The 26,579-nt window shown below is 33.7% G+C and overlaps 6 protein-coding genes across 9 annotated transcripts; 3 read left to right on the plus strand and 3 right to left on the minus strand.

The window, feature by feature from the left end:
* Positions 1–831: 831 nt before the first annotated feature.
* On the plus strand, positions 832–2,010 carry LOC112712787 (F-box/kelch-repeat protein At3g23880). Its single transcript, XM_025765705.1, has one exon. The coding sequence runs from the start codon at positions 832–834 to the stop codon at positions 2,008–2,010; it is 1,179 nt and encodes a 392-aa protein (XP_025621490.1).
* Positions 2,011–7,639: 5,629 nt separating this feature from the next.
* Positions 7,640–12,674, plus strand: LOC112709920 (protein MODIFIED TRANSPORT TO THE VACUOLE 1). The gene is made up of 5 exons (XM_025761916.3): positions 7,640–8,445; positions 9,129–9,875; positions 10,110–10,265; positions 10,760–11,713; positions 12,222–12,674. Exons 1-5 carry the CDS (start codon positions 8,239–8,241, stop codon positions 12,261–12,263), a joined length of 2,106 nt encoding a protein of 701 aa, XP_025617701.1. The 5' UTR covers positions 7,640–8,238; the 3' UTR covers positions 12,264–12,674.
* Positions 12,675–13,238: 564 nt separating this feature from the next.
* LOC112709921 (uncharacterized) lies at positions 13,239–17,536 on the minus strand. 3 transcript variants are annotated; one of them, XM_025761918.2, is made up of 14 exons: positions 17,348–17,536; positions 16,710–17,112; positions 16,538–16,629; positions 16,288–16,446; positions 15,855–16,188; positions 15,350–15,468; positions 15,190–15,262; positions 14,895–15,115; positions 14,692–14,748; positions 14,426–14,600; positions 14,052–14,174; positions 13,805–13,975; positions 13,659–13,718; positions 13,239–13,571 (listed from the first exon to the last, which is right to left on the minus strand). In XM_025761918.2, exons 1-14 carry the CDS (start codon positions 17,389–17,391, stop codon positions 13,446–13,448), a joined length of 2,157 nt encoding a protein of 718 aa, XP_025617703.1. In that variant the 5' UTR covers positions 17,392–17,536; the 3' UTR covers positions 13,239–13,445. The 3 variants fall into 3 exon arrangements, with proteins under 3 accessions (XP_025617703.1, XP_025617702.1, XP_025617704.1); XM_025761917.2 differs by lacking the exon at positions 17,348–17,536 and having other exon boundaries at positions 16,710–17,318; XM_025761919.2 differs by lacking the exons at positions 14,692–14,748; positions 17,348–17,536 and having other exon boundaries at positions 16,710–17,318.
* A 671-nt stretch (positions 17,537–18,207) lies between these two features.
* On the minus strand, positions 18,208–20,476 carry LOC112709922 (uncharacterized). The gene is made up of 4 exons (XM_025761920.3): positions 20,292–20,476; positions 19,983–20,071; positions 19,577–19,674; positions 18,208–18,760 (listed from the first exon to the last, which is right to left on the minus strand). Exons 1-4 carry the CDS (start codon positions 20,299–20,301, stop codon positions 18,664–18,666), a joined length of 294 nt encoding a protein of 97 aa, XP_025617705.1. The 5' UTR covers positions 20,302–20,476; the 3' UTR covers positions 18,208–18,663.
* Positions 20,477–20,800: 324 nt separating this feature from the next.
* LOC112709923 (pentatricopeptide repeat-containing protein At2g13420, mitochondrial) lies at positions 20,801–22,552 on the plus strand. Its single transcript, XM_025761922.3, has one exon. The coding sequence runs from the start codon at positions 20,881–20,883 to the stop codon at positions 22,432–22,434; it is 1,554 nt and encodes a 517-aa protein (XP_025617707.1). The 5' UTR covers positions 20,801–20,880; the 3' UTR covers positions 22,435–22,552.
* On the minus strand, positions 22,490–26,116 carry LOC112709924 (uncharacterized). Of its 2 annotated transcripts, none has more exons than XM_025761923.3 (9): positions 25,838–26,116; positions 25,136–25,212; positions 24,584–24,812; positions 24,319–24,473; positions 24,132–24,177; positions 23,934–24,025; positions 23,677–23,773; positions 23,382–23,438; positions 22,490–22,893 (listed from the first exon to the last, which is right to left on the minus strand). In XM_025761923.3, the coding sequence occupies exons 1-9, from the start codon at positions 25,982–25,984 to the stop codon at positions 22,720–22,722; spliced, it is 1,074 nt and encodes a 357-aa protein (XP_025617708.1). In that variant the 5' UTR covers positions 25,985–26,116; the 3' UTR covers positions 22,490–22,719. The 2 variants fall into 2 exon arrangements, with proteins under 2 accessions (XP_025617708.1, XP_072059898.1); XM_072203797.1 differs by having other exon boundaries at positions 25,136–25,217; positions 25,838–26,101.
* Between the last annotated feature and the right edge of the window lie 463 nt (positions 26,117–26,579).

The raw sequence follows: 26,579 nt of genomic DNA on the forward strand, positions 1-26,579 counted from the left end.
TTTTATTGTTTATTAAACTTGTAAAACATACAAGCCCTAATGGCTTGTATGCAGAGCTTTTCCCTTTTAATTAACCAAACTAAAATGCTTATGGAAGTTATCACGTCTTCTGGGTCAATAGTACTACTTCTTTTCCACATGTCAATATCTCAGATGTCTATAGCTAGAACAAATAAATGCTTTTATTCTTAACATCATTGTCTTTCATAAAACATGTGATATGACTCTTTTTTTTCTAACTTTTTTTTTTAAATTTATGCAATATTACACATCATATGTAAAAATAAATAAAGAAGCAAAAGAAGATAATATTAATATAGACATGATTTTAACAATTTAACATCAATATCTTGATAAGTAATTATTTTTTCACATGTAAATAGCAATCCAACTTGAGAAAACATCTTTGATGCTCTATAGTAATGCAAAGGCAATATCGGTTTTGAACGGAAGTTAAATCAAAACCAGCATTTAGTTATCATAATAATGGAATTAAATTAAATTAAATTAAAATTTAAACGATTTATCTAATTTATATCTTAAAAATACATGAAAAAATTATTATTAATAAAATATTTTAATATTTTTATTTTTTCTACAGTATCTCCCGCGAACGAGTGAGCTGACTACTCGACCAACCCAAGTTGGGTTAATTAATATTTTTATTTAATAAATAAAAAATAAATATGTTAAAGATTTAAATTTTGTGTTTTCACAAAAGAAATTCCTAATTTATCAATTCAAATTTGAAATTTGAAGTTAGTTAGATTGAATCAATATTTACCCAACCCTTTGTATGGTGTGATTCAATTCTGTATTCTCGTTCCTGTCATGTCGCTTCCCGAAGAAATCGTGGAGGAGATTCTACTCAGGCTTCCCGTGAGTTCACTTCTTCCTTTAAGAACCGTCTGCCGCTCATGGAGAACCCTAATTTCGAGCCCCAAATTCGCCCAGGACCATGCTCGACGATCAATCTTGGTGGATCCAACCTTGACACATCCACGAATTGCTTATTACGGCGATGACTACAAATACCGAGGAATCGGAGTCTTCTCAATACGATCCGTCTTCGAGAACACTTTTCGTGAGCCTACTCAAGTCACGTGCTTCCAGCACCAGACACAACGCTACTTCAGAGTCATTGGCTCTTGCAATGGATTGCTCTGTTTGGTTGATGAAGCTGATCATCCTAACACCGTGAAAGCCATCTTGTGGAACCCCTGTACCGGATCCACATCCGAACCGACGCCAGAAATCGGTGGTTTCTTCGTTGTCTGCGGCTTCGGTTACGATCGCGTCAGTGACAGATACAAGCTCTTCGGGATCCTAACAGATTTGGAATCATATAAACGCAGGTCTGTAATTTACACATTTACCCCTAATTCGTCATGGAGAACGATTCAGGATGTGGATTTGAACCTACTTGGTCATATCGACGTGAATAACAGAGACGGAGAATTTGTTAACTCCAGTAACAGTAACACTCTTAATTGGGTAGGGAGAAATGGCGTGGTTCTTTCCCTTGACTTAGGGAACGAGACTTACAGTTATTTTTCTCTCCCTGAAAGAGATCTGAAAGATAATCTGAGAGTTAGCGTGGAATTATCGGTGTTGAGGAACCGTCTTGCAGTTTGTTTTGAGCATAAGAGAAGTGATTGGGCTGTGTGGGTGATGGAGGAGTATGGAGTAACTGAATCTTGGACTAGATTGCCTTTAATTCCACACCAAATGGTTAATCCTAATGATGATCGTTGTTTGCGACCCCTGTACATCTCGGATAATGATGTTCTTCTCGCCATTACTCCGTCTTTCAGAATTGTTTTGTGTGATTTAAAGGTGAAATACGCCTTATTATTCCCCATGATTGTTGGCGGCTTTGTTGATAATGATCTTTATCTATACTCTCAGTCTACATATGCAAAGAGCTTTTATGTTTATCATGAAAGTTTAGTTTCGCCATCACACTATGCTATTGCAAGTAGCCACTTCATCAAACCCGTTGCCTCTTAAACACTAGGTACAAACTACAGAGTAACATGTAGTTCTTTGATTTTTGTTTGTCGATTCTCAGTTACATGAAATTGCATGAGTTTTTATCACTGGCTAGTGGCTACTTACTACTTGTCTTATTCTATGTTTAGGTTTTTATGATTAGAATTCTGCAACTTCTTTTTGTCAAAGCGTACAATCATTTTTAAATTAAGAACTTTTTTAGAATTTTAGGAATTAAAATTTATTTAAAAATTCTTTTTTTTATTTTAAACCAACTAAAAATAAATTATTTGAATTCTAGAATTTTAATTTCCATCTTTCCTTCAATTGTAAATTAAACCAAAAGGGATTTGATTTCTTAATCAACTCTCTTACTCTTTAAACTTAAATTCTATTATATTAATACAGGATAAAGTATTAAATTGGTCTTCTACCTTTGTGCGTAATCATATATGTTTTGGTCCTTAACTTTTAAACTGTCCTATTTAAATTCAAAAAAATTTAATTTAATTTTAATATAGTCCTACCGTGAAGTCAAAATTAAATAATTAATGGAATATTTAAATGACAGTAGTATAAGAACAAGGTGGATAATTTAGACAAGAAGTGCAAGTTCTAGAGACACAAAATCAACCGCAGATGCATCAATACATTTATTTATCATTATTCTTACAATTTAAATGAAATGTTTTCTACAGAACCAAAGATAATGATAAATAAATGTATTAGTGCATCCACGGTTGATTTTGTGCCTTTGAAACTTGTGTTTATTCTCCAAATTATCGATCTTGTTCTTGTATTGCTGTTATATATGACATTCCGTTAATTATTTAACTTTGACCTCACACTGGGATTACATTGAAACTAAATGAAACTTTTCTGAATTTAAATATGACATTTTAAACCTTAAGAACCAAAACAGGATTACGCACAAACATAAAGACTAATTTAGTACTCTACCGATTAATATATTATAGTCATTTCAAATCATGAAATTGAGTCTCAAATTGGAATTAATTCTTTTCTTAAAACGCAGTAATGCCAGCACCAATAGAAGGAGTAAAAGGCACACAAAGAAAAAGAATGACATGATTTCATCAAAAATTATTTGATATAGAGAAAAGAATGGTGTTTTGTTTAAATATGGGCATTTGAGGTATTTTACATAGTTGTAAAAGTATAAAAAAGTAGACCAACACGTTACTTGCGTATTGAATAGATGTACACCATGTGGCAACACGTTACCTACGTGTGTTGCGTATAATTGTGCCATGTGTCCAACACGTTGGTTACGTGTTGACTCAGTACGTCTACCCACTTGTTTATACACCAAAAATCTTTATTTTTAGGTAAACCACACTTATAAAATCCATATTAAAATTTTTTAACCTGATTTCATGCGCATGTTGTGTGAATAGATTTTATTAAATTTGAGTTAACTTAATTATTAAAAAAATTTAAATATATAATGAGATTGTTTCATAAAAGTTACAAAATTATTTTATGTTTAGTATTTTTATGTTCTATTTAATGATAAAGTAAAATAAATTATAAAAATATAATTTATTCTCATTTTTTTATTCAAAAAATTTGAAAAGAAAAATATAATAATAAAAAATGTAATTATAAAAAACTAACAAGAATAATGAAAGAAAAAATGAAAAATAAGTTATGCCTTTTATTAGTGTCTTTATATTTTTTTTGTCATGATGGATACAAAATATACTAAGTCAGTGTCTCTGAACACAATGTTTGTCCATATCTCTATCTATTAGTTTTACAGGAAAAAATCAAGTCATATGCAAAAAAATAAGTGATTGATTGTAGAACATCTACCATATAGTCTTATGTGAATATTTATTTAAGAATTTGTTGTTGACCAATAGATTATTCGATGCACAAGGTGGATTCGAATCCCGATATTTATTTAAGTGGACTAATTAATGACAAATTCCGACACTTGCTTAAGTAGACTAATGGTTTAACTACTAGACCGATCCAAAACACTATTAGATCCCTTTTTTACTGTTTTAAATATGTTTATTTCTAAAATATTATTAAACTAACTTTTCTTAAATAACAAAAATATAACACATATGAATAATAATTATTAATTAAAATAAAACATAAATACAACATATATATATATTATTTGGCGCAGATCCATATATATAAATATGACATATGCGATCCGATCCAATCATGTTACGGATCGGATCATATTTGCAAATTGCAAATTAAATATAGATAAATACTGTAAATTTGCAAATAAAATCCAATCTATAAACATCCCTAATAAAAAAAATTTCATTTTCTGAAATATATATTATATTCATTACAAATAAAATAATTTTTATGTCATTGCATTGAGTTTTAAACTTATTTATATTAATTGAGACTAACTCTAATTATACTAATTAATTACATTCAATTTATATTAATAAATTCGACTATTAATGAGTTGAATCAGAAGTTAAACTCAATTTTTATAAACAAAATCTGAGTATACTCTAATTTAATTCAACTCAGTTCCATTCTTATTTCATAACAACCACTAAATAAATTTTAAATTTTTTATTAGGCAAAAATTTCATTAATACATTTTTAACCAATAACTCATTGATATCGAGATCTTAAGTTAAAGCAACAAGTATCTTAATCCATTAGAGAATAGTTTTCTTGAGCAATAAAGTTTCACATTCAAGTAATTTAACTAACAAATTCTAACTAAATCTTTTAGATTTACGCGGTTCTTTTTCATACTTTTTTTCAAATTTACGCACGCACATTCTTCTTCATCTCTAATGCTACATCTTCTTTTTTTCTCGTTACTAATGTCACCAACATCACTTCTTTCTCCTCCTTTTTCTTCTTTTTTTATTGGAATTTCTTTTCCTCCTTTCTTTTTATCCTTCTCCTCCTCCTCTATCATTATCATCATGATCATCATCGTTATCGTCGTTGTCTTTTTTCTATTAAGTATCGTCGTTATCATTATCATCGTTATTGTTATCGTTATCATTGAATTTTTACCATATTGATGACATTGTCTGATCTAAAACTGATTTAGATGTGTTTTTGTTTAAAATTGACTTGGTCTATGCTTGTTTTGAGATGAGTTTGTTTGTGTATCGTCATCATTAAGTAATTTCGGTTCATAATTTTCGATTCATTTGTGAATTAACTGAGGTTCACTTGATGCCGCTATTAAGTATTTACCAATTTTTCTTCTTAAAAAATTTCGATTCATTTTTTAGTTTAATTTAGGTTCATTTAGTTTCGTTTCGCTTGAATTTGCAAAACTTGTTTATGTGTGGTTGTTTAGTTAGTTTTTGTTTAAATCTGAACTAGTTCCAGTTCATTTTTGAATTAACTGAGTTTCACTTGATGCTGCTGTTAAGTATTGATTAAATTTTTTATTTCTTAAAAAATTTCGGTTCATTTCTTAGTTTAATGTAGGTTCATTTGGTTTCGTTTCACTTAAATTTACTGAACTTGTTCATGTGTGGTTGTTTAGTTTGTTTTGTTCAAATCTAAACTAATTTCGGCTCATTTGTGAATTAACTGATGTTCACTTGATACTGCTGTTAAATATTGACCAAATTTCTTATTCCTTAAAACATTTTAGTTTATTTCTTATTGAGTAAAATATCGTTTTTGTCCCCAACGTTTGGGATAAGTCCTATTTGTGTCCCTAACGTTTAAATTGTCCTATTTGTATCCCTAACGTTTATAAAAGTGATTCAATGTTATCCTACTATCAATTATACTAATAAATCAGATTATATTTTTCAATTATTCTCACTTGGATGTATTCATTCTCAATTATGTCTCACTTGGATGTGTTCGATTTTAATATTATACCCACTATTTGTGTTTAGATTCAATTATGTCCCTAGAAAAGTGAATTATGTAAATATTGTAGGAATTAGTTTCAACTTTTGATGAGCTATTTTTCGGAGTGAATCATCGATTCTATCCCAAATATTTTTATTCTAACTTCAAGAAGATATTTTTTAAAACTCAAACTAAAGTGTTCATGATGTGTAATTGACGGCAGGATAGCATTGAATCACTTTTACAAACGTTAGGGATACAAATAGGACGATTTAAACGTTAGGGACACAAATAGGATTTACCCCGAACGTTGAGGACAAAAACGATACTTTACTCTTTCTTATTTTAAATATAGGTTCATTTGAGTTCATTTTACTTGAATTTGTTGAATTTGTTCATGTGTAGTTGTTTAGTTAGTTTTTGTTTCAAATTTGAAAAAATTTCAGTTCACTTGTGAATTGACTAAGGTTTACTTGATGCTACTATTAAATATTAACCAAATTTTTTATTCGTTAAGAAATTTCGGTTCATTTCTCAGTTTAATTTTGGTTCATGTATGAGTGAATTAAGGTGCATTTGGTTTCGTTGTTCTGGACAATTCAAAACTCTTCTTCGTCGTCATCATCATCATCATCTTCTTCTTATTGATCTTCTTCTTATTTCATTTTATTATAATTCTTCTTGTTTCACTCTCTTAAAAGAAATAAAACCAAGAAAAAGAGAAAAAAAAACCAAACAAAAAAGAGGAAAAAGCACATAATGCTGCAAAATTACCAAGGAGAAAGGAGGAAAAGAAAAAAAAATACAGCAACAAAAGAATAACGATGAGGAGAAAGAACGCGAAGAAAAAGCAGGAGGAGGAGGAGGAGGAGAAAGAGGAGGAATGTAAAGAAGAAGAAGAAGAGACGATGATAACGTAAAGTCCCGCGCGTGAACGTAAATGACTTGGTTGCAAGAATGATGTGAGCACGTATAATCACGCTCTTTTAATGAGAGTGATTTTATTGGTGTTGAGTCTATTTGGTTGAACTTGTATGACAATAATGCTTGGATGTGTAGTAGATTATGAGGCATGGACACTTTGCTGAGTTGTCGTATTCGTGTGTCATACACATTTTTGACACGACACTCGTCCAACACGCGTGTCTGCTGTGTCCAACTATGTCTTAATAAAATATAAAAAAATATTCTCTGGACACGCTTGCACACACCTAAATATCATCACGTGGTAGCGTGTTTAGTCTTATTCTTAATATATATTCTTGAAATAAATTTAGATATAATAGATATTATTATTTATTAAAACAAAAAATAATTTAAACACTGTATATAAATAAATAAGACATTAAAAATAATTTAAAAAATAATTTATGTTTTAATATAAATAAAATATCAAAATATTATTACAATTTGTTTAAAAAATACTTTATATATATATATAAAATTCGTTTAAATATATATACATGTCTCTGTATTTTATAAAATTTTAAAATTCGTTTGTCGTATATCTTGTGTCGTGTCGTGTCTCGTGTTCGTGCATCATAGCTAATAGATGTAGTTTCTGAGAATGAAAATAAATTTTCCAGTTTTTTTGCTATAAGATTCCTACTTTTGTTATTCAATCGAAAATAAAAAAATATTAATATATAAAAAATTATTTAATAGCATAAAATATAAAATATGTCATAAAAATTAATTAAATAATATATTTTTTAACTTAGTTAAATGATAAATATATATTAATTGATTTAGGATTTAATTTTTTTTGCGTAATTTTTAAAAAATAACTAGGGAGGTGGATTGGCAGCTTGCGGCGGCGGGTGCTAACGTGCGCAGGGAACTCGCAATTATGTTGAGACTTGAGACAAATCAAACTCTAATTCACTCATCTGCCACGCCTTTCATGCTTCTTTTCATCGTTTTGCTGCCACAAATCATTCTAACCTTTTCTCTCTCTCTCTCTAATCCTTCAATTTCAATACAATTCTGAGTTTCTTTTTCTTTTTTCTTTTTTCTTTTTTCTTTTTTTAATCTATCCCCAAATCACAAAAGTTACACAACAGAAACAGTTACACAGACACCCAACCCGTTTCAGATTCCCCCCAATTCTCACACAATCTCTTCCTTTTCGCATCTTTACCCCCCTTTCGACATCGTTTTCCATTTCTTTATCCCCCTTTTTCACAACTCTTAAATCAGTCGCGCTTGCATTTCTGTTTCCTGGATTCTTCATCACCCTGAAAAAATAACAGTTACCTCGATACAGTGTTGGGTTTTCCAATTCAGGGCATTTTGGGTTCTGGGTCTTAGGTTAGTTTCTGATCGGGGAAGTTTCCGCGTGGTGGGGTTGTGATCACTTTGCAAAGTTTGTTCTTTTAGGGTTTTTAATTTGATTGAGTTTGGGGGAATATGGAATCGAGTCGAAGAGCTGTGGAGTCGTATTGGAGGTCGAGGTTGATCGATTCAGCTACTTCGGATGAAGATAAGGTCACTCCGGTTTACAAATTGGAGGAAATCTGCGATCTTTTGAGGACATCGCATGTCAGTATTGTGAAAGAGCTTTCAGAGTTTGTGTTGAAGAGACTCGATCATAAGAGCCCAATTGTGAAACAGAAGGTATACACAAAAGAAAGAAAAATTGGTATTGTTACTGGTTTTCCGGGGTTATGTTTTAGTTGGACGAGGTGGATCTGGCTGGTTCAAAGTTTGAATATTTATTGTTTGGGGTGAATATTTTTGTTTCTAAAAGCAGTTTTTTTTTTTTTTTTTTTTTTGTTTTTTTTTATCAAAGCCATTGCACATGTTAGATAATGATTTAGGGTACCTAACAGGCTAATAGATGAACTTGATAGACTGTGCCTACGAATCTCTTATTAGCTTAAATTAACTTGGCTAGGGAATGTGTACAATTTTTGTTGTTGATTGAGTAATGTGATTGTGAATATTTAGGCACTATTGTTAGGATGTGCTTTTTGCTGCTTTAGCTTTCTATACTGTAATCCACTGATCTATATATGTTGTGCTTGTGAGGTGAGCGATGTCCATCTTTTGTTTCCAATACTAAATTATCCTTAAAACGGTAAATCCTAATATGAGTTGTTCTAGTTGTCCTTGAAATTGTGTTATTCTGTAATATGGTTATGTGTTCTAACTTCTAGTTTACAGGAACTTGACTAAGGGATATGAAAGAAAAGGATTATAATGTTTCTGTTGTTAGATACTTGGATGATAGGCTCGTTATTTGTCTAAAGTCAGTTATGTGTACTCAGTTCATTTTTCTTTTCCATTATTGTTGGCAGGCTTTAAGATTGATAAAGTATTGTGTTGGAAAATCTGGTGTAGAGTTTAGAAGGGAAATGCAGAGACATTCGGTGGCAGTTCGTCAATTGTTTCATTACAAGGGACAGTTGGATCCTCTGAAAGGTGATGCACTAAATAAGGCTGTGCGAGACACGGCTCATGAGGCTATCTCTGCCATCTTTTCAGAAGAAAATAAGCCAGTGGCAGCGCCTACTGAAGATATTAACAGGCGAATACAAGGGTTTGGGAATACCAACTATGAACCACCATCAGAAGATAAGAAATCTTTTATTAGTGAGGTAGTCGGTATTGGAAGTGCATCAATTAAGCAAGGATTTAGTAGCTTAACACAGGGACATTCACTAATGAAGAATGATACTGGAAGCTACAGGAGTCCAAATCTTCGAAGGTCATTGACCATAGAAGAAGAACGTGGTGAGAGATATGAACCGGTTAAATACCGAAATGAAAATCAGAGTAGTTTTGAGCTTCCAAAGTCCAGTGGTCCTTGGAGTCAGGATTCAAGGGTAACTAAGACGGAAACATCAAATGGTGATTCTGGTGCAAGTTATTCGGAAGGTAAGACAAGGGAGGATAGGTTGCTGGAGACAATTGTAACTTCAGGGGGTATTCGGCTACAACCCACTCGAGATGCTATTCAAGTTTTCCTAACAGAGGCTGCCAAGTTGGATGCTGTGGCTTTATGTCATGCCCTTGAACCAAAGCTTCAATCTCCCATGTGGCAGGCATGTCTTCGATGTTAATGTTTCTACAACAATATGAAGTCACTGATCAAAAGTCCATATCAATTACAAAGGAATGCACATAATTATATACATTTTTAAAAAAAAGGCTTCACATAAACTAATGATTCATTTATTGGTTTTGTTTTTTTTCATCTTATTGGGCTAAATATTTGAAATTTTTTCTGCATATTAATCTATATGTTATTTAGCTTATTATGAGAATATTATTTTCAGGTTCGCATGAAAGCTGTTTGCGTGCTCGAAGCCATGCTTAGAAAGAAGGATGATGATCATTTTTCAGTTGTTTTTTCTTACTTCACTGAAAATAGTGATGCAGTGGTGAAATGTTCAGAATCTCCCCAATCTTCTTTGCGGGAAAAGGCAGTCAGGGTAACTTTATAACCAAAATCTGAAAGAAGATTATCACATGAAATCATGAAATTTCATCTTATTCATTACATTTTAATATTGGTCAAACCTCATCCCTCTCCCCTTCTCTCTTAAGGTTTGAAAATTTTGGCTTGTGTGGCACTGGAGATTCTCGCAGAATTTGTAGGATATGGCAGGATGCTAGTTGATAAATTGAATCTAAATTGCGAAGAACCCTAGATAATTGATATTTTCATTTATTGTTGTTTGTGGAAGTATGGATATTGACATACTTTTGACGCATGTTTATGCATTTCATACCCTTGTAATTTCAGTTCTTTCTTTTTCTTAGTCACTTACACAAGAAATAAATTATCTCATATGCCGATAACTGAGTGTCATTTGTAATTTTCTCTTGAATAACACTAATGATTATAGCCAATGTCAGCAGAAAAGTCTAAGATCAACCTTTGTAATTTAATTTAGTACATTGCCCCTTGTCCCTTGATTGACAGGTTATTGGGCTTCTAGGTGTAGGCCACTCAAATAGCTCTGGTATTAATTCGGAGAAGGCTGTGAAGACAGAAAGTACTACTGCTGTTGAGTTGCCTGACTTGATTGACACTGGAGATTCAAATGATAATCTCGAAATGGAGAATTCTACAAAGAATGTGCTTGATCAGAATATAGAAAATTTGACATCATGTAGACCTCCTCTCGTTGATGATTTATTTGGAGATTTTAGTGGTTCTGTTGAAGCTACTAATGAACCAAAAAATGATGACGACCCTTTTGCTGGTGTGTCATTTCATACAAGTGAGAAGAAAGAGCATGCAGCTGATCTCTTTTCTGGGATGGATGTTGGTGGTGATAAACCAGTTGATCATGGAGGTCGTGGACAGACAAGTAGGAGTGATCCCCAACCCTTTGACCTCTTTGCTTCCAATCCCGAGCAAACAAATCATAAAGAATTTGTTGGTGATTTAATGGGTGGCTTGTCATTAGAGGAAAATACCTCAAGTTCAAATCATAAACCATCTCCCCCTGCGACAACAATGCAATCGGAATCTTTATTTTCAGGTTTAAATAGTCAGGTTCCAGATAATAATTTAGGTGGCATGTTGGGTTCCCAGACAGCTGGGTTCAATGTAAATCCCATGTTTCCTACGGGTCAGCTGCCTTATGGTGTGCAACCCGGTATGATGTTGAACCACCCGTATGCTTCTCAGCCCTTTAATTATGGTGCCATGGGGACTCTCTTGGCTCAGCAGCAACTCTTTGCAACAATGGCTAATTTCCAACACCTTAATAATGCCAACATGCAAAATGCTAGTGCTGCTCAAATGACTGGACCCAATGGAAGTACACCTCTTCCCGATATATTTCAACCAAATTTCTCAAACCAACCTCCTACCTCACTGATGAACAATTCAAAGAAAGAAGATACTAAAGCATTTGACTTTATCTCGGTAAGTCTGGATGTAAATCCCTGTTTGTACCTTTGTCGATTTAATCTCTTCTTTATTTGACAGTATATCGCCGATTTAATCTTAGCATTGTTTGAATATACTGCTGTATGGGATCGGGTTTAGTGTTGACTTTTTACAACTTGAACGAAGTTTGATGTATCTTCCGAAACAAGATATTCATCTATGAATGATAAGCTTGAAACAAGAACTCATAGTTGAAACATGGAGCAAACAAAAGATTGCTGCCAACATAAATTCTTCTCGCTTTAGTCCTCAATTTAATGAGGCATATCTAACTATCTAAGAATGATTGAAAACATCTTATTGTTTGATAAATTTAAGGATTGACACAATTACCTTTAATTAATTCTCCTTATATTGACTCCTTTCGTTTACTCCTTTCTGTAAATTGATTATGTTTTCACTGGATTATCATTTTATGATTTCTCAGTAAGAGACTTGGATGCTTTTGATTCTTAAACTTGATTACATCGTTTCATGTTTGTAGGACCACATTGCTTCTGCCCGTGATTCAAGGAGAGTGATTTGATATATAGATCTTGTGTTGGATTGGTGTGGCTTTCAGGTTGATTTGATATGAGAAAAGAGGTTGATTTTCTTACAGTTATGGAAGCATTTCAGGTCATATTCTACATGTTCTTGTTAGCAAAAACACAATAAAACAAGAGAAAACGTTTTGGACACGGAAGAAGTTCAAAATTGTTACCAGAATTGAACATACCAGAATGTTGTGTAGTGTTATACTTTTCTTTTCTTGTCTATTTGGAGTTGTTTCCGTTGAGTATGTATGTAGGTAATAGTTGAGATTTTGCAGTTGTAATTCAGGCCATAAGAGCAATACAATTTCTCTTATTTGAGGTGTGTTTGTAGTATGCCTTAAATTATTTTTAGTCAATTGTATGCATTAGACAGCCAAATAAACTACTAGGTTATGCAAAAACCATGTTATGAGAGGTATTTTGGTATGCAGCAATTTATACCAGACCCTAAAAACAAACAATTATTAGAAGGTGCATTTTATAGTGATTACGGTGGTTATACAGATTTGAAAATACTTTAAAAATATAGTTAAAATTAACGTTATTTTTATTATTTGACAATGATTAAGAAATTATAGTTGTGCAATTAGTTTTAACAATGTAACCTTTTACATATAAAATTAAGATTTATTACATACCAACTTTTACTTTTATCAAATTAAATTGTGAAACTCATTGATTCTTCACACATTACATTTATCACCTCTAAAATTAAATTCAATTTGCATTAAATATTTTGAGAATATTTTTGTCGTTTTTTTTTACGGTATTTGCTAAGTCCTAATTCGGTAGGTAAAGAATTAGTCTATTGTGGTTTTGAACTTTATTTAAGGGTTTGTCACAGGTCAAAAAGTTGTTATTTACACAAGATAAGATTCAAATTGGCCGATACTTGTTTAAGTGGATTAGTGAACTAACCACTAAATGGTGAGGTGTTCCAAATTAGGGTAGCATCACACAAGAAGTGAAGATCTGTAAAGTGGAGCATTTTTTAATAAATGATTTGGATAAATCTGCATGTGCATTACATCCAACAGGCTTAGGGCCTTATGCAATTGAGTACCCTAATGGAAGTTTGTCACATTCACATTGTACATAAAATAATGCTGTCATCTATATACAGTTGCTTTCTCCAAATGTAAATTGTATTGAGAGTTGAGAAAGAATCATGTTCATGAAATGGTTGGTGGCTGATCATCTTGATTTTCCAATGACTGGTTACTCTTACTCATCATCTCTCTAGTTTGCTTTAGTTGTTTTACAACATCCAAACGCTCTGGAGAATAAGAGGAAGGAATCTACACATACAAAAGCAACCTCCATCAATGTTGTTACATCATCAATTAATGCAGCAAAATATGAGTGACAAGGCAGCAAATTATTACCAAGAATGGCATATATTTCTTGATGGCTGCTATTATAGCTGCATGGCCTACTGTTGTTACCTGTTAACAAAATGAGAAAGCCAAAACTTGTATCTCTATTTCTAATTTTACACATCAAAATAGAACAAAAAGCATAAGTTGCTTACAGGAAGTAGCATCAAGATTGTCATTGGAATTAAGACTATTACATCAGTCAAGGTTCTTTCTAATCTCTTTCTTTGACTTCTTGAAGGCTTGAAGCCATGTGCTTGCTTTGCAAGTAATTGCAAAGCAACCTTGATGTCCATGAAGAGTAACCTTGTACCCATCCAAAGGTCCTAGTGAGTAGTAATAGTAAGTTGCACACTTCCTAAAAGCATGTGGATTTTAAATTCTCATACAAGTCTTTCTTACCGCACTTGTCAATGCCAACTTGGTGCTGTATCGCTTGATAACACTTTGATGCAGAGGACTTGACTTGTCATTTACGGAAACTTGCCCGAATGATGATTCCTTGTTTGTTGCCGAAATTGGAGCCTGTGATTTGAAGTAAGACAAGAAATACAGTGGTTACTATCATGTCAAGTCGAGACCATGTCGAATACTCACTCTGTTCTCTTCTATCTGTCACTGTTACTTTATGTCATATATGAAGAGTAATGTAATTGCTACTTATATAACCAGGCATAAAATTTTGCATCTCTTGTTTAGCAAGATAATGAGTTCCTTAACTTTGGAACTGAGGTTGTTCTAATGATCTTACAAGTAGCATTGCATAATTAATATACCTTGGGGAATCCAGAACTGTTGTGAGAATCAATCTTTGGAAATCCTTTGGTAGTTAAGTCCTGTGACCTATGCTGTCCTTCAAACAGCAAAGTTAACTTAGTTCCATTTATGCCTCCAATGTATGATGATGTATGGTTGTCAGATGCAGCATGGTCCATAATATTTAGTGAATCACTGAAAATGGATCATATATAAGTCATATTACATAAAGTTGTCTTTTATGAAAGAAGAGAATGTGTAAAGGAATTCAACAAAACCAGCATACCCTGATTTATCATAAGCAGCCCAATGATCTTGCAGACAATTGCTTAGCAATCCTTGACTAGAAATGTTATAAGGGGCAGTTTTTTAAGTGGTTTGATGGAAATCATGAATTATTAACAAATTTATAGTATTCCTATTTTATTTTGCCACATGATTCTGGAAAATTTTCTGGCTTGGAAACATTTTCCATAAACTAAAAGTTACCAGTGAAGCAAGTATGACAGTGAAGCTGTGTCCAACGATTGCTGAGTCGAGCGATTGAAGTGCGCAAAGCCAGAGAAAACATCATAGCACACAGTAAAAACAACAGATAAAATGATCTCCTTCTCTGCTTGGCGAGCGTTGTGTTTTTTTCTTTTCTGTTTGCAGTTTATTTGGACATATGAAGCATAAAAATCAAGCCATCCTATCTCATCAGTTACTACCTGAAAGATAGTATAAACTAAAATTAGTAACATTTAATCTCAAATAGCAGTTGGTAAAGTTCACAGAAACTAACCTCCATGAAGCATTGATAAACTGGTATGCAGGAAAAATCTGGATAAATGGAAAGAATCCCACACTCCAAGTAACTTGGAGGGAAAAGGCAATGAATGATTAGTATCGATATCTTGAAGATCAATACGGCTAAAATGAAACGGACGAGCAAAGAGATCAACCTAAGTAAGTCCTTAACAATTTCATCAAGGTCCTTAATTCCCATTGCTGACAGAAATATTCTAGTCCTTCTTCCAAGATATGCAAAAAGTCCCAGTATGGCCAAAGTATCTGATGGAATCTGTAAAAGTTGCAGTACAAGAAACTAGATCAATGAAGAGTGATAAATATAATAATCAGTGCACCTATGAAATGAAAAGATTAACATGCTAAAAAACTGGAAAAGACATTGACAAAGCATGTTCTTATTGTTCGACTCAACTTTCAACGGTTCCCTATAGTTTTGTAGTTTTAATCATATACACATATTGAAATGCTGTAAGAACCTAACTTAAAATGAGTCAAACTATAAGGACTAAAGTATAAGTAAACTAAATGGAAATTAAGAGAACATGGTAGATTTAATCTGTGACTATATTCACTCTGAATGGAATAAATTCTTAGGAAAATGTTATAGTCAACTAAAGTTATTATCCATAAAGTTTTGAATGAGTCTGCAAACTTGACCTTGTGTTCACTTTTCTTGTTTGACATGATGCTTTCTTCAGAGAATGCTTTCTGTAGTTTCTTATGTGCCAAACCAATCCAAAACTCAAGCTCCTCGGTTTTTTCGCTCGGAAGAATCTTCTTACCAAAATGCAACAAGAAATTCAATTCAAATCCTGCCTCAGTTGCTAACTGGTGTAGTTTGTCCACTGAAGCAAGACTGAGTGAAAAATCCATGAGCTTGACCAAAACATCCTCAAAACACAAAACAGGTATGGGGCGACGGATACGGCCACGGCCTAATTTCACCACTGCAGTACAGCAGGTTATAGCCACAATTATACCTGCAATGCCGCTGAAAGCTTTTCTGTCAGGCTAATTGGACCTGTTAGAAGAGTTTTAATCCATGGTTTGGACATAACTTTCTGAAAAAACAAGGTTGTTTGAGGCAAACCTTCCAGCATATTCCACAGACCATTGTTTCAGAAGAGGAATAAAGTATGCTGCTATCTGTGGCATTTCAGTGTCTCTAAACCAATGCACCAAATCCGGATGCTGCATTCGGAGTTGAAGCTCAATGTGTTCTCCCACCTGATTTGTTAAAGGGTTCAAACTGAAACTACAGCTTGTTACTTCTCTTAATCACATATCTATGGATGTTACCATTTCCAAAAAGTATGCAAGAGAAAAATCTAAAAGCTTACATCTCTCTAACAGGGGAAAATTCGTTGTGTCGTTCATGTGATAGCAATATCTCCAAATCAATTGCAGTTTTCATCAAAGCATAAACTGCAACCTGTGTAAGCAAGCATGTTGTCAGTTGTTGTAATTAAGTAGTTGCAAATTTCAGCATCAAAGAAAATTTTGGTGCTTAACCTGGTAAGCAATTCGCCTATGCCACTCATGAACATCTTTTCCAATCCAAGCCATTGAGAGTTCTGGACCACATCTTGAGACTCCAAGGGACTCAACAGATTTAGAAAAGCTCCTAGCAGATTCATGCAATACCGAAACAATGTAGTCCACTCTATTAAACTCCACTCCCTCAGTACTACTTGATGGAACATCAGTAACCTCCTCTACTTCATTTCTTTGATCAATACAAGAAAAATGAGTCTTAACTAATTCGGCGAGCGATGAGCATTCCCTTAAGGATGTGTAATATCTAGACAAGGACCCAACTAACAGGCCATTATTCAAAGAGCCCTCTACTTTGTTCAACTTGGCATGTTGAAGGGCATATACAGTTAAATTCTTTCTGATATCTAATCCGAAGGATCTGCAGTTAGATATGAGCTTCTTGAACTTGTAGATTTGCCATGTTAGAAATGCATAGAGTTGTACAAATGAAATCATATACATCAGAAATAAAGGGGTCAACACTTTTGTTATACAATAAATATCAAAATCAGTTTCAGGGAACACTTCAACTTCACATCATTATGCACTGTGTCTAATGTACAATTAAGAATAATAACAAGGTAATAAAACATAAAGGGAGAAAGGAAGCTTACAAGTGATGAAACAGTTGATGCTGCATATTGAAAGGTGTAGCCATGGAAGATAGAAAATGGAAAATCAAAGAAAAATGGTATAAATAATAATAATGATAATGATAATGATACAAATAAGGGAAGAGAACAAACACCACCCTTCTCTGGAGAACTATAAATAAGTGCAAGCATTAAAGCGATGTCATCGAGGCACAGAAAGAAAGAGAGATAGTTAGGTACAAATAAATAATCATTTTGCTTACAAGTACAAGAAAAGACAAGAGTTTGAAACATACCTTATGCTGTTGTTACAAATTCCCTTTGGATTTAACTCCTGACATTTACCTTTTTCTTTAGCTAAGGTTTTTAGTAACCTTGTGATAATCATAGGATTCATGTGTGAACTATGAACATGTTTCCAAATTCAAACACCCATTTGGACTTTGGTGTCAATCAATATTCTAATTCTTATGAGTTTGTTGTTTTCATGGTTTTGGCCAATCAAAATTTGTTTCTTTATTTGTCTAATGTTAAGAGTATGCTATTCTTTTTTCCCTTTTTTCTTACTCCACAATCCACATCGAATCAAACTCATATCTTTATGAGATCAGAAAAAAAAATCTTTATCAAAATATATGAATAATCTCTATTGACGCTTCACTTCCTATCCCCTAAAAAGAAAAAGGGGAAAGAAAACCCATAAGAAAAAAAACTTCTTGCAAGACATATTTAGTTAATCAGATCATGTAATTTTCTTAGTTCAAACGATGATAAAATTGCAGCAACTTAATAATCCTAACGTCATTTCATAATGGATTTCAATTGTGCAAAGAATTCTACTACCTCTATGAACAAACGTTGACGGGATAACGACAAGAGAATTTGTTTGGAAACACATCTTATTCAGTACAAAATTGTTCTAAACTTGAAGTACAAAATTGATACTCAGAAAAAACCCATCATTTGCCTTTCCCAGACTACATCAGTTTTCAGGGGCAAGATCCTCAAATCAACTACCACTTTGCATTAATGGGATAAACTCTTTCCCATCAATTTTTGTTCCCAGCCACACTCTCCTCGGTATACCATTGCTAACTTACATGTTTATCCTCTCGTCTGAAAATTTTACAAGACCTTATCATGTGTTAGTTTTTACCTCTGACTAGATACTTTTATCGGTCCCATACTTGGCTCCATCTATCAAAGGTGAAAATTGGAGCATGACATGGTTTTGTAAAATTTTCATCAGAGGAATCGAATGACAAACTAAAGAATGACATTGCCAAACTTATCCCAAAAGTAATGTACATTGTTAAATCTTTGGGTTCATTGGTCTTTCAATTATCAATCCTCTCAGTGGGTTTCCCTTCAGGAGTTTCTCCATTTCTTTCCTTAAAACCAAGTTCTGCCAAGTCCTGCTTAGCCATTAGGTTCCTGTAAGAAGCCAATGAATAAGAACCATGTATACCAAAAATTATGCTAACAGTAATCATGTATCAATAATATATGCTGAGCATGGAAACAGATAAAGATGAAAAATAAAACTTTCCAAACATTACATTTCACCATGAAAAATACTTTGGATTATGTGAAGTTAGATTCCATCTTCCCTATGTAAAATTTTCTGCGAAAATTACACAAATTGGTAGAGTGTGGATATGACTCCCATGTTGTCAAACTCCTATGCAAAGAGAACAACTAAAACTGAGTCTTAAGAGCCTGAAAAACAATTTTGCATCCAATGAAGAGAGAACCTTCTTCAAAACTATTGGTTGTTTTACCTCTCATCTTACAATAACCTTATGCCTTAATATACATTTTTTTTCTGATCACATTAACTCTTCAAGAATTGCTCCCTAATCTTTTAACTTTGGGACATGGTCATCAAGGAGATTGGTAATTAGCAAATTCGTGTGGCTGTTTTATTACTTTTTTTTAGTCACATGCTCAATGAGACATCAATATTAGTGGCATCGGTCACTCCATTTCCCATTCTCAAAACTGCATGCTCACTCAAACAGATCACAAAAACTTTAGAATGATTATTCCAAATCCGCTGAATATGAGTTTTTTAGAATGCCACACACTAAGTGAGTTACACCACAATATTGTGCTCCAAAGATTAAAAACAGACAGAAGAGAAAAAAGAAACAGTGCACTAAAAACATTTCAACTTATGCTAACCTACACAAAGAAAAACACTACAGTCAATCAAATATGATATTGATAACACAGAAAAGCCAGACTCACTTTTCCATTCGGCACTGCAAGTACTTTTTCGAGAAGTCCCTGCATTTTTCAGACTGGTGACCCGCAGTTTTCAGACAACCCAAATATTCTTTCTTCTCCTGAAACAAACGCAACACACACAAAATTGATGAGAAATAATTTAACCCCCTAACAATTCCCTGAAAACATCTTCCTTATTACCAAATAAAGGAAGAATTAATTACTTTCTAAGATATCGATTTTATCAACATATTGATTGTATGAATATTAGCATTAAGGAAACATTTACTCATTATCGATTCAACTAATCGTCCAGAAACAAATACACAAGTTGCAACGGCTTATTTCTCGAAATTCAACTATAACCATAGATATAATATAGGTTAAGACTCAGTTGCAGATTGAGAAACTAAGATGAAAGCATTACCAGGTCACATAAATGCATGTGGTCTAATGGGAAAATACCCTTTTCAGGAGGCACTGGACGGAGCCCTCTATTGCCACCAAATGCGCCACCTATTATAATCAATAAGTGTATCAAACCAACTATCAATCATGTTCTTCACTATTTCACCAAATTCAAACGATAGAAGAAAAAATTCATATTTGAAGAAACATAAATTTAAGCAAAAATTCCTCAAGTGCTTCAATTAAAATCCAGCTAGTGCTTATATAAACCACTTAAACCCTAATAATAATAATAAAGTTGGTGAGGAATAGAATAAGCAAATGGTACCTGCACTCATTTGTAGGAATGGAAAAGGTTTCGCAGAATCGGAATCGGAGAGAGAGGAGTTTTGAAGTGTTGAGCGCGGGAGCTCCGTCCGAAGAGAAGAAAGTGGCACTGTTAAGTGTTAACTGTTTCTTCTTCAGTTCTTCTTGTGTGTTTCAGCTTTACCATTGTTTTAGGTATCTTAAATTAAGAATTATATGAATTTATTTAATATATATTGGACAAAAAAAAAATTTGGAAGTTTAGTAAATATATTCTAGAATTACACAAATACTTTTTTCAAGAGTTATAGTCATGTGAAAATAAAAATGATGTGATAAGCTAAAAACTCAAATAAAAATATATTTATATGAAAATAATAATTAAGAAGTATTCGATAATTCGACATAATTAATTTAATTACTTAATATTTTAATTATTATTCACATATAAATAATAAATATCTTTATAAATAAATTATTCTCAGATTCATGGGCTAAAATAATTTCTTATTCTCAAAAATAAATAAATAAACACGGTGAATAGACTTTGCTTCAAGTGTGCTTCACTTCACTGAGCTGAAACACTCGTAAGAAGAAGAAAGCTACATAACATGTACATGGCACTTGCCAAAGCTCCATCAACACCTCACACCTATGCATACTTCCTCTCTCGCCGTTTCTTCGCGTCAACACTCCAAAACGACGCCGTATCCTCACTCCCCACTCTCCAACCCTCAAACGACGCCGATTCACTCTCCCGCATCCTCCTCACTCACCACAACCCTTTCCATGCCGTGGAATCCTCCCTCCAACTCCACGGCGTCACCATCACCCCTCACCTCCTCTCTCAAACCCTCCTCCGCCTCAGACACCATACCAAGATCGCATTCTCCCTCTTCACCTACGTCAAGTCCCTCCCTAACCCTCCTCTTACCACCGCCTCTTACAACCTCCTCATCGACGTCATGGCCAAGGTCCGCCAATTCGATGTCGCCTGGCAGCTCATCGTCGACATGGACCGCCGTGGCCTCACCCCTACTCCCAACACCTTCTTGCTCCTCATCCGCCGCCTTGTCGCCGCCGGCCTCACCCGCCAGGCGATTCGTGCTTTCGATGATATCGATGCCTTCGCGGAGAACAAAGTTAGTTCAGAAGAATTTTGCCTCCTTCTTGACACGCTCTGTAAGTACGGTTATGTAAAAGTCGCTGTTGAAGTTTTCAATAAAAATGTGCATAGGTTTAGACCCGATGTGAAAATGTACACTGTTCTGATCTATGGTTGGTGCAAGTTAGGGAGAATTCGAAAGGCTAGAGAGCTATTTAGTGAGATGGTAGATAAAGGAGTTGAGCCTAATCTTGTTACTTATAATGTGTTGTTGAATGGGATTTGTAGAAGGGCTAGTCTTCACCCTGAAGATAGGTTTGACCGGACGATAAGGGAGGCAGATGAGATGTTCGATGAAATGCGCAGCAAAGGGATTGAGCCAGATGTGACTAGTTTTTCTATTGTGCTCCATGTTTATAGCAGGGGACATAAACCGCAGTTATCCCTTGATAAATTGAGGTTAATGAAGGAGAAAGGTATTTGTCCGACGGTGGCGACGTATACTTCGGTTATAAAGTGTCTGTCTTCTTGTGGGTGGCTTGAAGATGCTGAGGCTTTGATTGATGAGATGATGGAGAATGGAGTTACTCCAAATGCTGCAACATACAATTGCTTCTTTAAGGAATATAGAGGGAGAAAGGATGCTGGTAGTGCTTTGAAGTTCTTTAAGAAGATGAAGAGTGATGGTTTATGCTTGCCAAGTTCACATACGTATGGCATTCTGATTAGGATGTTTTTGGATCTGAATAAAATTGGGGTTGTGGAAGAGATATGGAATGATATGAAGGAGACTGGGGTAGGACCAGATTTGGATATGTATACCATTCTAATTCATGGGCTATGTGCAAAACAGCGTTGGAGGGAGGCTTGCCATTATTTTGTAGAGATGATAGAGAAAGGGTTTCTTCCTCAGAAAGTTACTTTCGAGAGCCTTTACAAAGGGCTAATACAGGCTGATATGTTGAGAACTTGGCGGAGATTGAAGAAGAAGCTTGATGAAGAATCCATAACATTTGGTTCGGAGTTTGAAGAATATAAATTAAAGCCATATAGGAGATAAACTATGGCAAAACCCTTAAACATGATTGTTGCAGAAGTTAAACACAATGCCACACTGAGATCAAGAATAATATACACATTTATCATTGCTTTTGATAATGTATTTATACATATTTGCAGCTGCCTCTAATCTCTAACATTTGGTAAATGAGCTAAACCTCATTGCTGTACCCTTAACTCACTATTCCTAGTCCTAAGTAATAATCTTGGATATAGAGATACTATAATTCATGCCCTTGCCAACTGCAAGAAAAAGGCATAAGCAAGAAATGCAAAGTACAATTAATCAGTGTAGTTCTACTTGATTTGAATATGAATTCGTATGAAGATCTGATACAACATAACATTCAGTGTTGTGAGAACAAAAATCGAGCTTTTTACTTGACCTCTGTGCACCTGGGTGCTGAATGATTACTAGAACTTCATCTTTGGAGCTTTGATAATGTGAACTAGAAGTTGGCTACACAAGCATAATGATTGTGTTAGTAAAAGATGGATGAAGTAAATCAGAGATACTTTCAATGTCTTCAATTATAAGAAACAATCAATTCTTTATTCATTTAGTAATTAGAAGTATGTTGAGGAGGATTAATTATTTCTTCTTTTAGATAGTTCCATGCTTTGAATGATTGCTTAACAATTAACAAGATACTACTCAAGAAGTAGTAAACTATGCAATATTCAACTAAAGAAATTTACTCTTTGCTGATCTTTACGATGGAAGAAGGAGTATAAATTCCTTTAGATATCTTAGTTGATTAAGCCATTGCCTCTTAAAGGCAAATGTTGTTGGAATATCTTTGCAATTCTTTTCAGGTGAATAAAATTCTTATTTTGATGAAGTTAAATTAAATAAGAGAAAAGACTATTCAACTTTCTATGTTTTCAAGTAGCAACACTTACCACCAAGAAAAAAGGGACACCAAAAAAAAAAGTAGCAGCACTTACCACCCCAATGTGCCATTCATGACTACTAAATTCTTTAAAAGTTGCTGCATCCATTTCCTACACAATAGTGTACTCAGTACGGTTAAAAGAATGACATTATTCTATTCATTACGGAATGAACGCCTAGTAAATCGGTTAAAGGTTATAATTTGTGATCTAATCTACACTTATATGATAGAAGAACGTATAGAAGATCTAAACTATTTACAACTTAGTTTCTTACAAATGTTCTTTACATATAATAACATTTTAGTTGGCATTCTTGGCCTCAGTAACGTGAAGATAGATAACTTACAATACTGTAGGTGGGAGGCACCAGAGTCTCGCCTTTACATTTTGTGGCAGGCATAATAGAGAAGTGTGGTGCCAAATCTTGTGACTTGAAAATCCATCTGCAGGTAAAGAAAAAGAATAATAGTTTTATGTTAGCAACGGACACATAAATCATGAATAGTATTCTAGTATTTTGTAGTAAAATGATGATCAATTTTGTACTGTTTAGAGAATTGAAGTGGTATTGAGAGTATTGTATCTTTGGATATATATGCATACCCTATGTACAAAAAGATGCAGAATTGCACCCATTCTCTGATTAATATGCGAATCCAGTAATTCTCCGAAGAGTCGTCCACATTCATGCATATCTATAATTAATATCCTTGTCAAAATCACTTTTATATTCAGAATATTTATGTAAGTTTATGAGTGAAACACACACACACACACACACACATATATATATATATATACCACAATTTCTGCCATAGCTACAATCTGCATTGCACCCTGAAATTTCCTGCACAAAGGAAAGGAAAGCGTGTCTATAATTAAGCATGGTTTTTTCTAAAAGGGCTAAGGTATATATGTGATATGATATGATATTTGAGAAGAAATTAGTCATAATAAACACTTATAATTGAGATACTTTGGCACTTACTTGAACATTGTGTACTTCTTATACACGGCATCATGCATTGTATGAACATCTTCATTTTCTATAATGCTCAATTGTTCTCGCAACACTAGCAGGTTTTGGGAGATATGGTGGAAAATCACATAGAATGAAATAAAATAATTTAGTAGCAGAAGTACCTGTACATTTGGTCAATTACAAAAGTCAGAAATCAGCATAATTAGAACTAACAAACACATAAATTTACAAGATAAATTGCAGATTGAGTAAAAATAGGTAAGAAACTCACAGTGAAGTATGGCACACAAGCCTTGTAACCAACTAGTGTCAAGTAAAACACAAACGCCAGCGCCGCAGTTGTTCGCCGTTCATTTAGAGAAAGACGCTCACACATGATGCAGTAACCATGAGATATGAGCAAAAAGGAGACAAAAGCAGCTGTCTGAAATAGCACCCCAGTTACATACACTCCAAATGACATCCATAAAGAACATGCTTGAAAATTGTAGCATGGATACCTGCAAGAATTGTATAAAAAAAACTTACTTAAATCTTTGAGAACAACAAATACAGATTTCAATTACCAGGATAATAAATTTTCTATGAATCCACTCTCTTTATTTGGTTGATACTTGATACTCACGCCACTGGCATGGAACATGAATTTATCCGTAGAAGTCTAGAGCTATCAACCAAGATAATATGTGTGTGTCTATACTCTATACTGAATGCAAGATTGAGCAATTCTAAACCGTAAGCTGTATAATTTTTTTTTCTCTCATATAGAAAAATAAATAATAAAGAAAGAAACAGAGAAGAAATAAACTAGTCCAACATTTACCAGAAGAGAAAGGATAGCATGAGCTGCAATGCTTTCATCAATGGAACCGAAGTAAGAGTCCACTGCAACTTATTGCACTGCTCTAACAAAATAATATCATAAAAACAAAGCAGTCACAAACAGCTGAAGAAAAAAAAAATAAAACCACCTTCTTCAAATTCAAAGAATACACACTTTATTACTAAAAACTATAAGGTAGAGTTTGAAAGCAGGACTGAGACTCAGTATTTTGTTTAGTAACCCGAATATTTCAATTCTGAAACACAAAATTTCAGTCCCTCCAAAATTTCTCTTGTTCAACTTTTCAAATTCTAAATATAACTCCGTTTTTCTTTTTCAACAAGCACTAAGACAACTCAATCTTGCACATTTTATGCTAAGCACAATACAAAGGCTTTAGTCTCGATCTCTCATCAGTCTCTGTCTAACGAAACTTAGATAATTGAAATTTTTATACTTGATTGACACAAAAATTCTCACCACACCTAAATAAATTTAACCATAATTATGTTATCGAGCTAAAATAATTAATTAAAAAGGAAAAAACAAGATCAAAGTTTGAACAACGAAACAGAGTCGGAGCTACCAAAACTGGAAACTCAAGTGCATCAATATGATCATAACTACTAAACGTTAATCGTCATCGATAGAATTCAATGAAATTGAGGAAGAATCGAATAGGAGCGTTCGAAATTGAGGAACCTGAGAATGGCGATTCTTGTAAGTGTAAGCTGTCCAAGAGAATGCAGAGACGAACCAGATCGATAGGAACGTCAGGTACACCGTCGGCACAGCACGAAACGACTCGTCCAATCTCACGCCCGAACTGCCACTACCGGAGTTCGCCATTTCGTTGCCGGAAATGTTTCTTTCTCCGCCGGCGGCGAAGGTTCTCCGATTTCGGTTTTTGTTTAGTTTTGTTTTCAGTCTTGTAACTCTTTTTTAAGTGTAGAGAGTTGCTGCTTCTTCTTGTTGAGTTGTTTTGTGAGCAATTTATACGCCGGCGAGTTGCACACGTCTCAAACCTTTCCATTTCAAATGTGCCAAAAGTCAAAACTATTTACTTTCTCTTTCAAATTTCTTTAATCGAATAAATAACGATTTGTATCCATAAAAGATGAAAATACTGATATATGTATCCACACTAAATCGAAATTAAATTTGTACCTATGCAAGATGACTTTTGTGTGACAAAAATACCCTATTTCTAAAAGGTTAAAGTGCCACTTAGGATACTTTTGTCATACGAAAGACATCTTATGTAGATACAAATTTAATTTCCATCTAATGTGAATACATATGTCAGCGTTTTCATCTTTTATAAGTATAAATGATTATTTATTCTTAATAATATACATAAATTTAAGTAAGAATTTAATTTTAACCGTGTAAAGTAATTTTATTCTTACATGAAATATTATTTTAAAAAATTAAATTAAATGAT

Source organism: Arachis hypogaea, chromosome 9, assembly GCF_003086295.3.
Source record: "Arachis hypogaea cultivar Tifrunner chromosome 9, arahy.Tifrunner.gnm2.J5K5, whole genome shotgun sequence".
Classification (NCBI taxonomy): domain Eukaryota; kingdom Viridiplantae; phylum Streptophyta; class Magnoliopsida; order Fabales; family Fabaceae; genus Arachis; species Arachis hypogaea.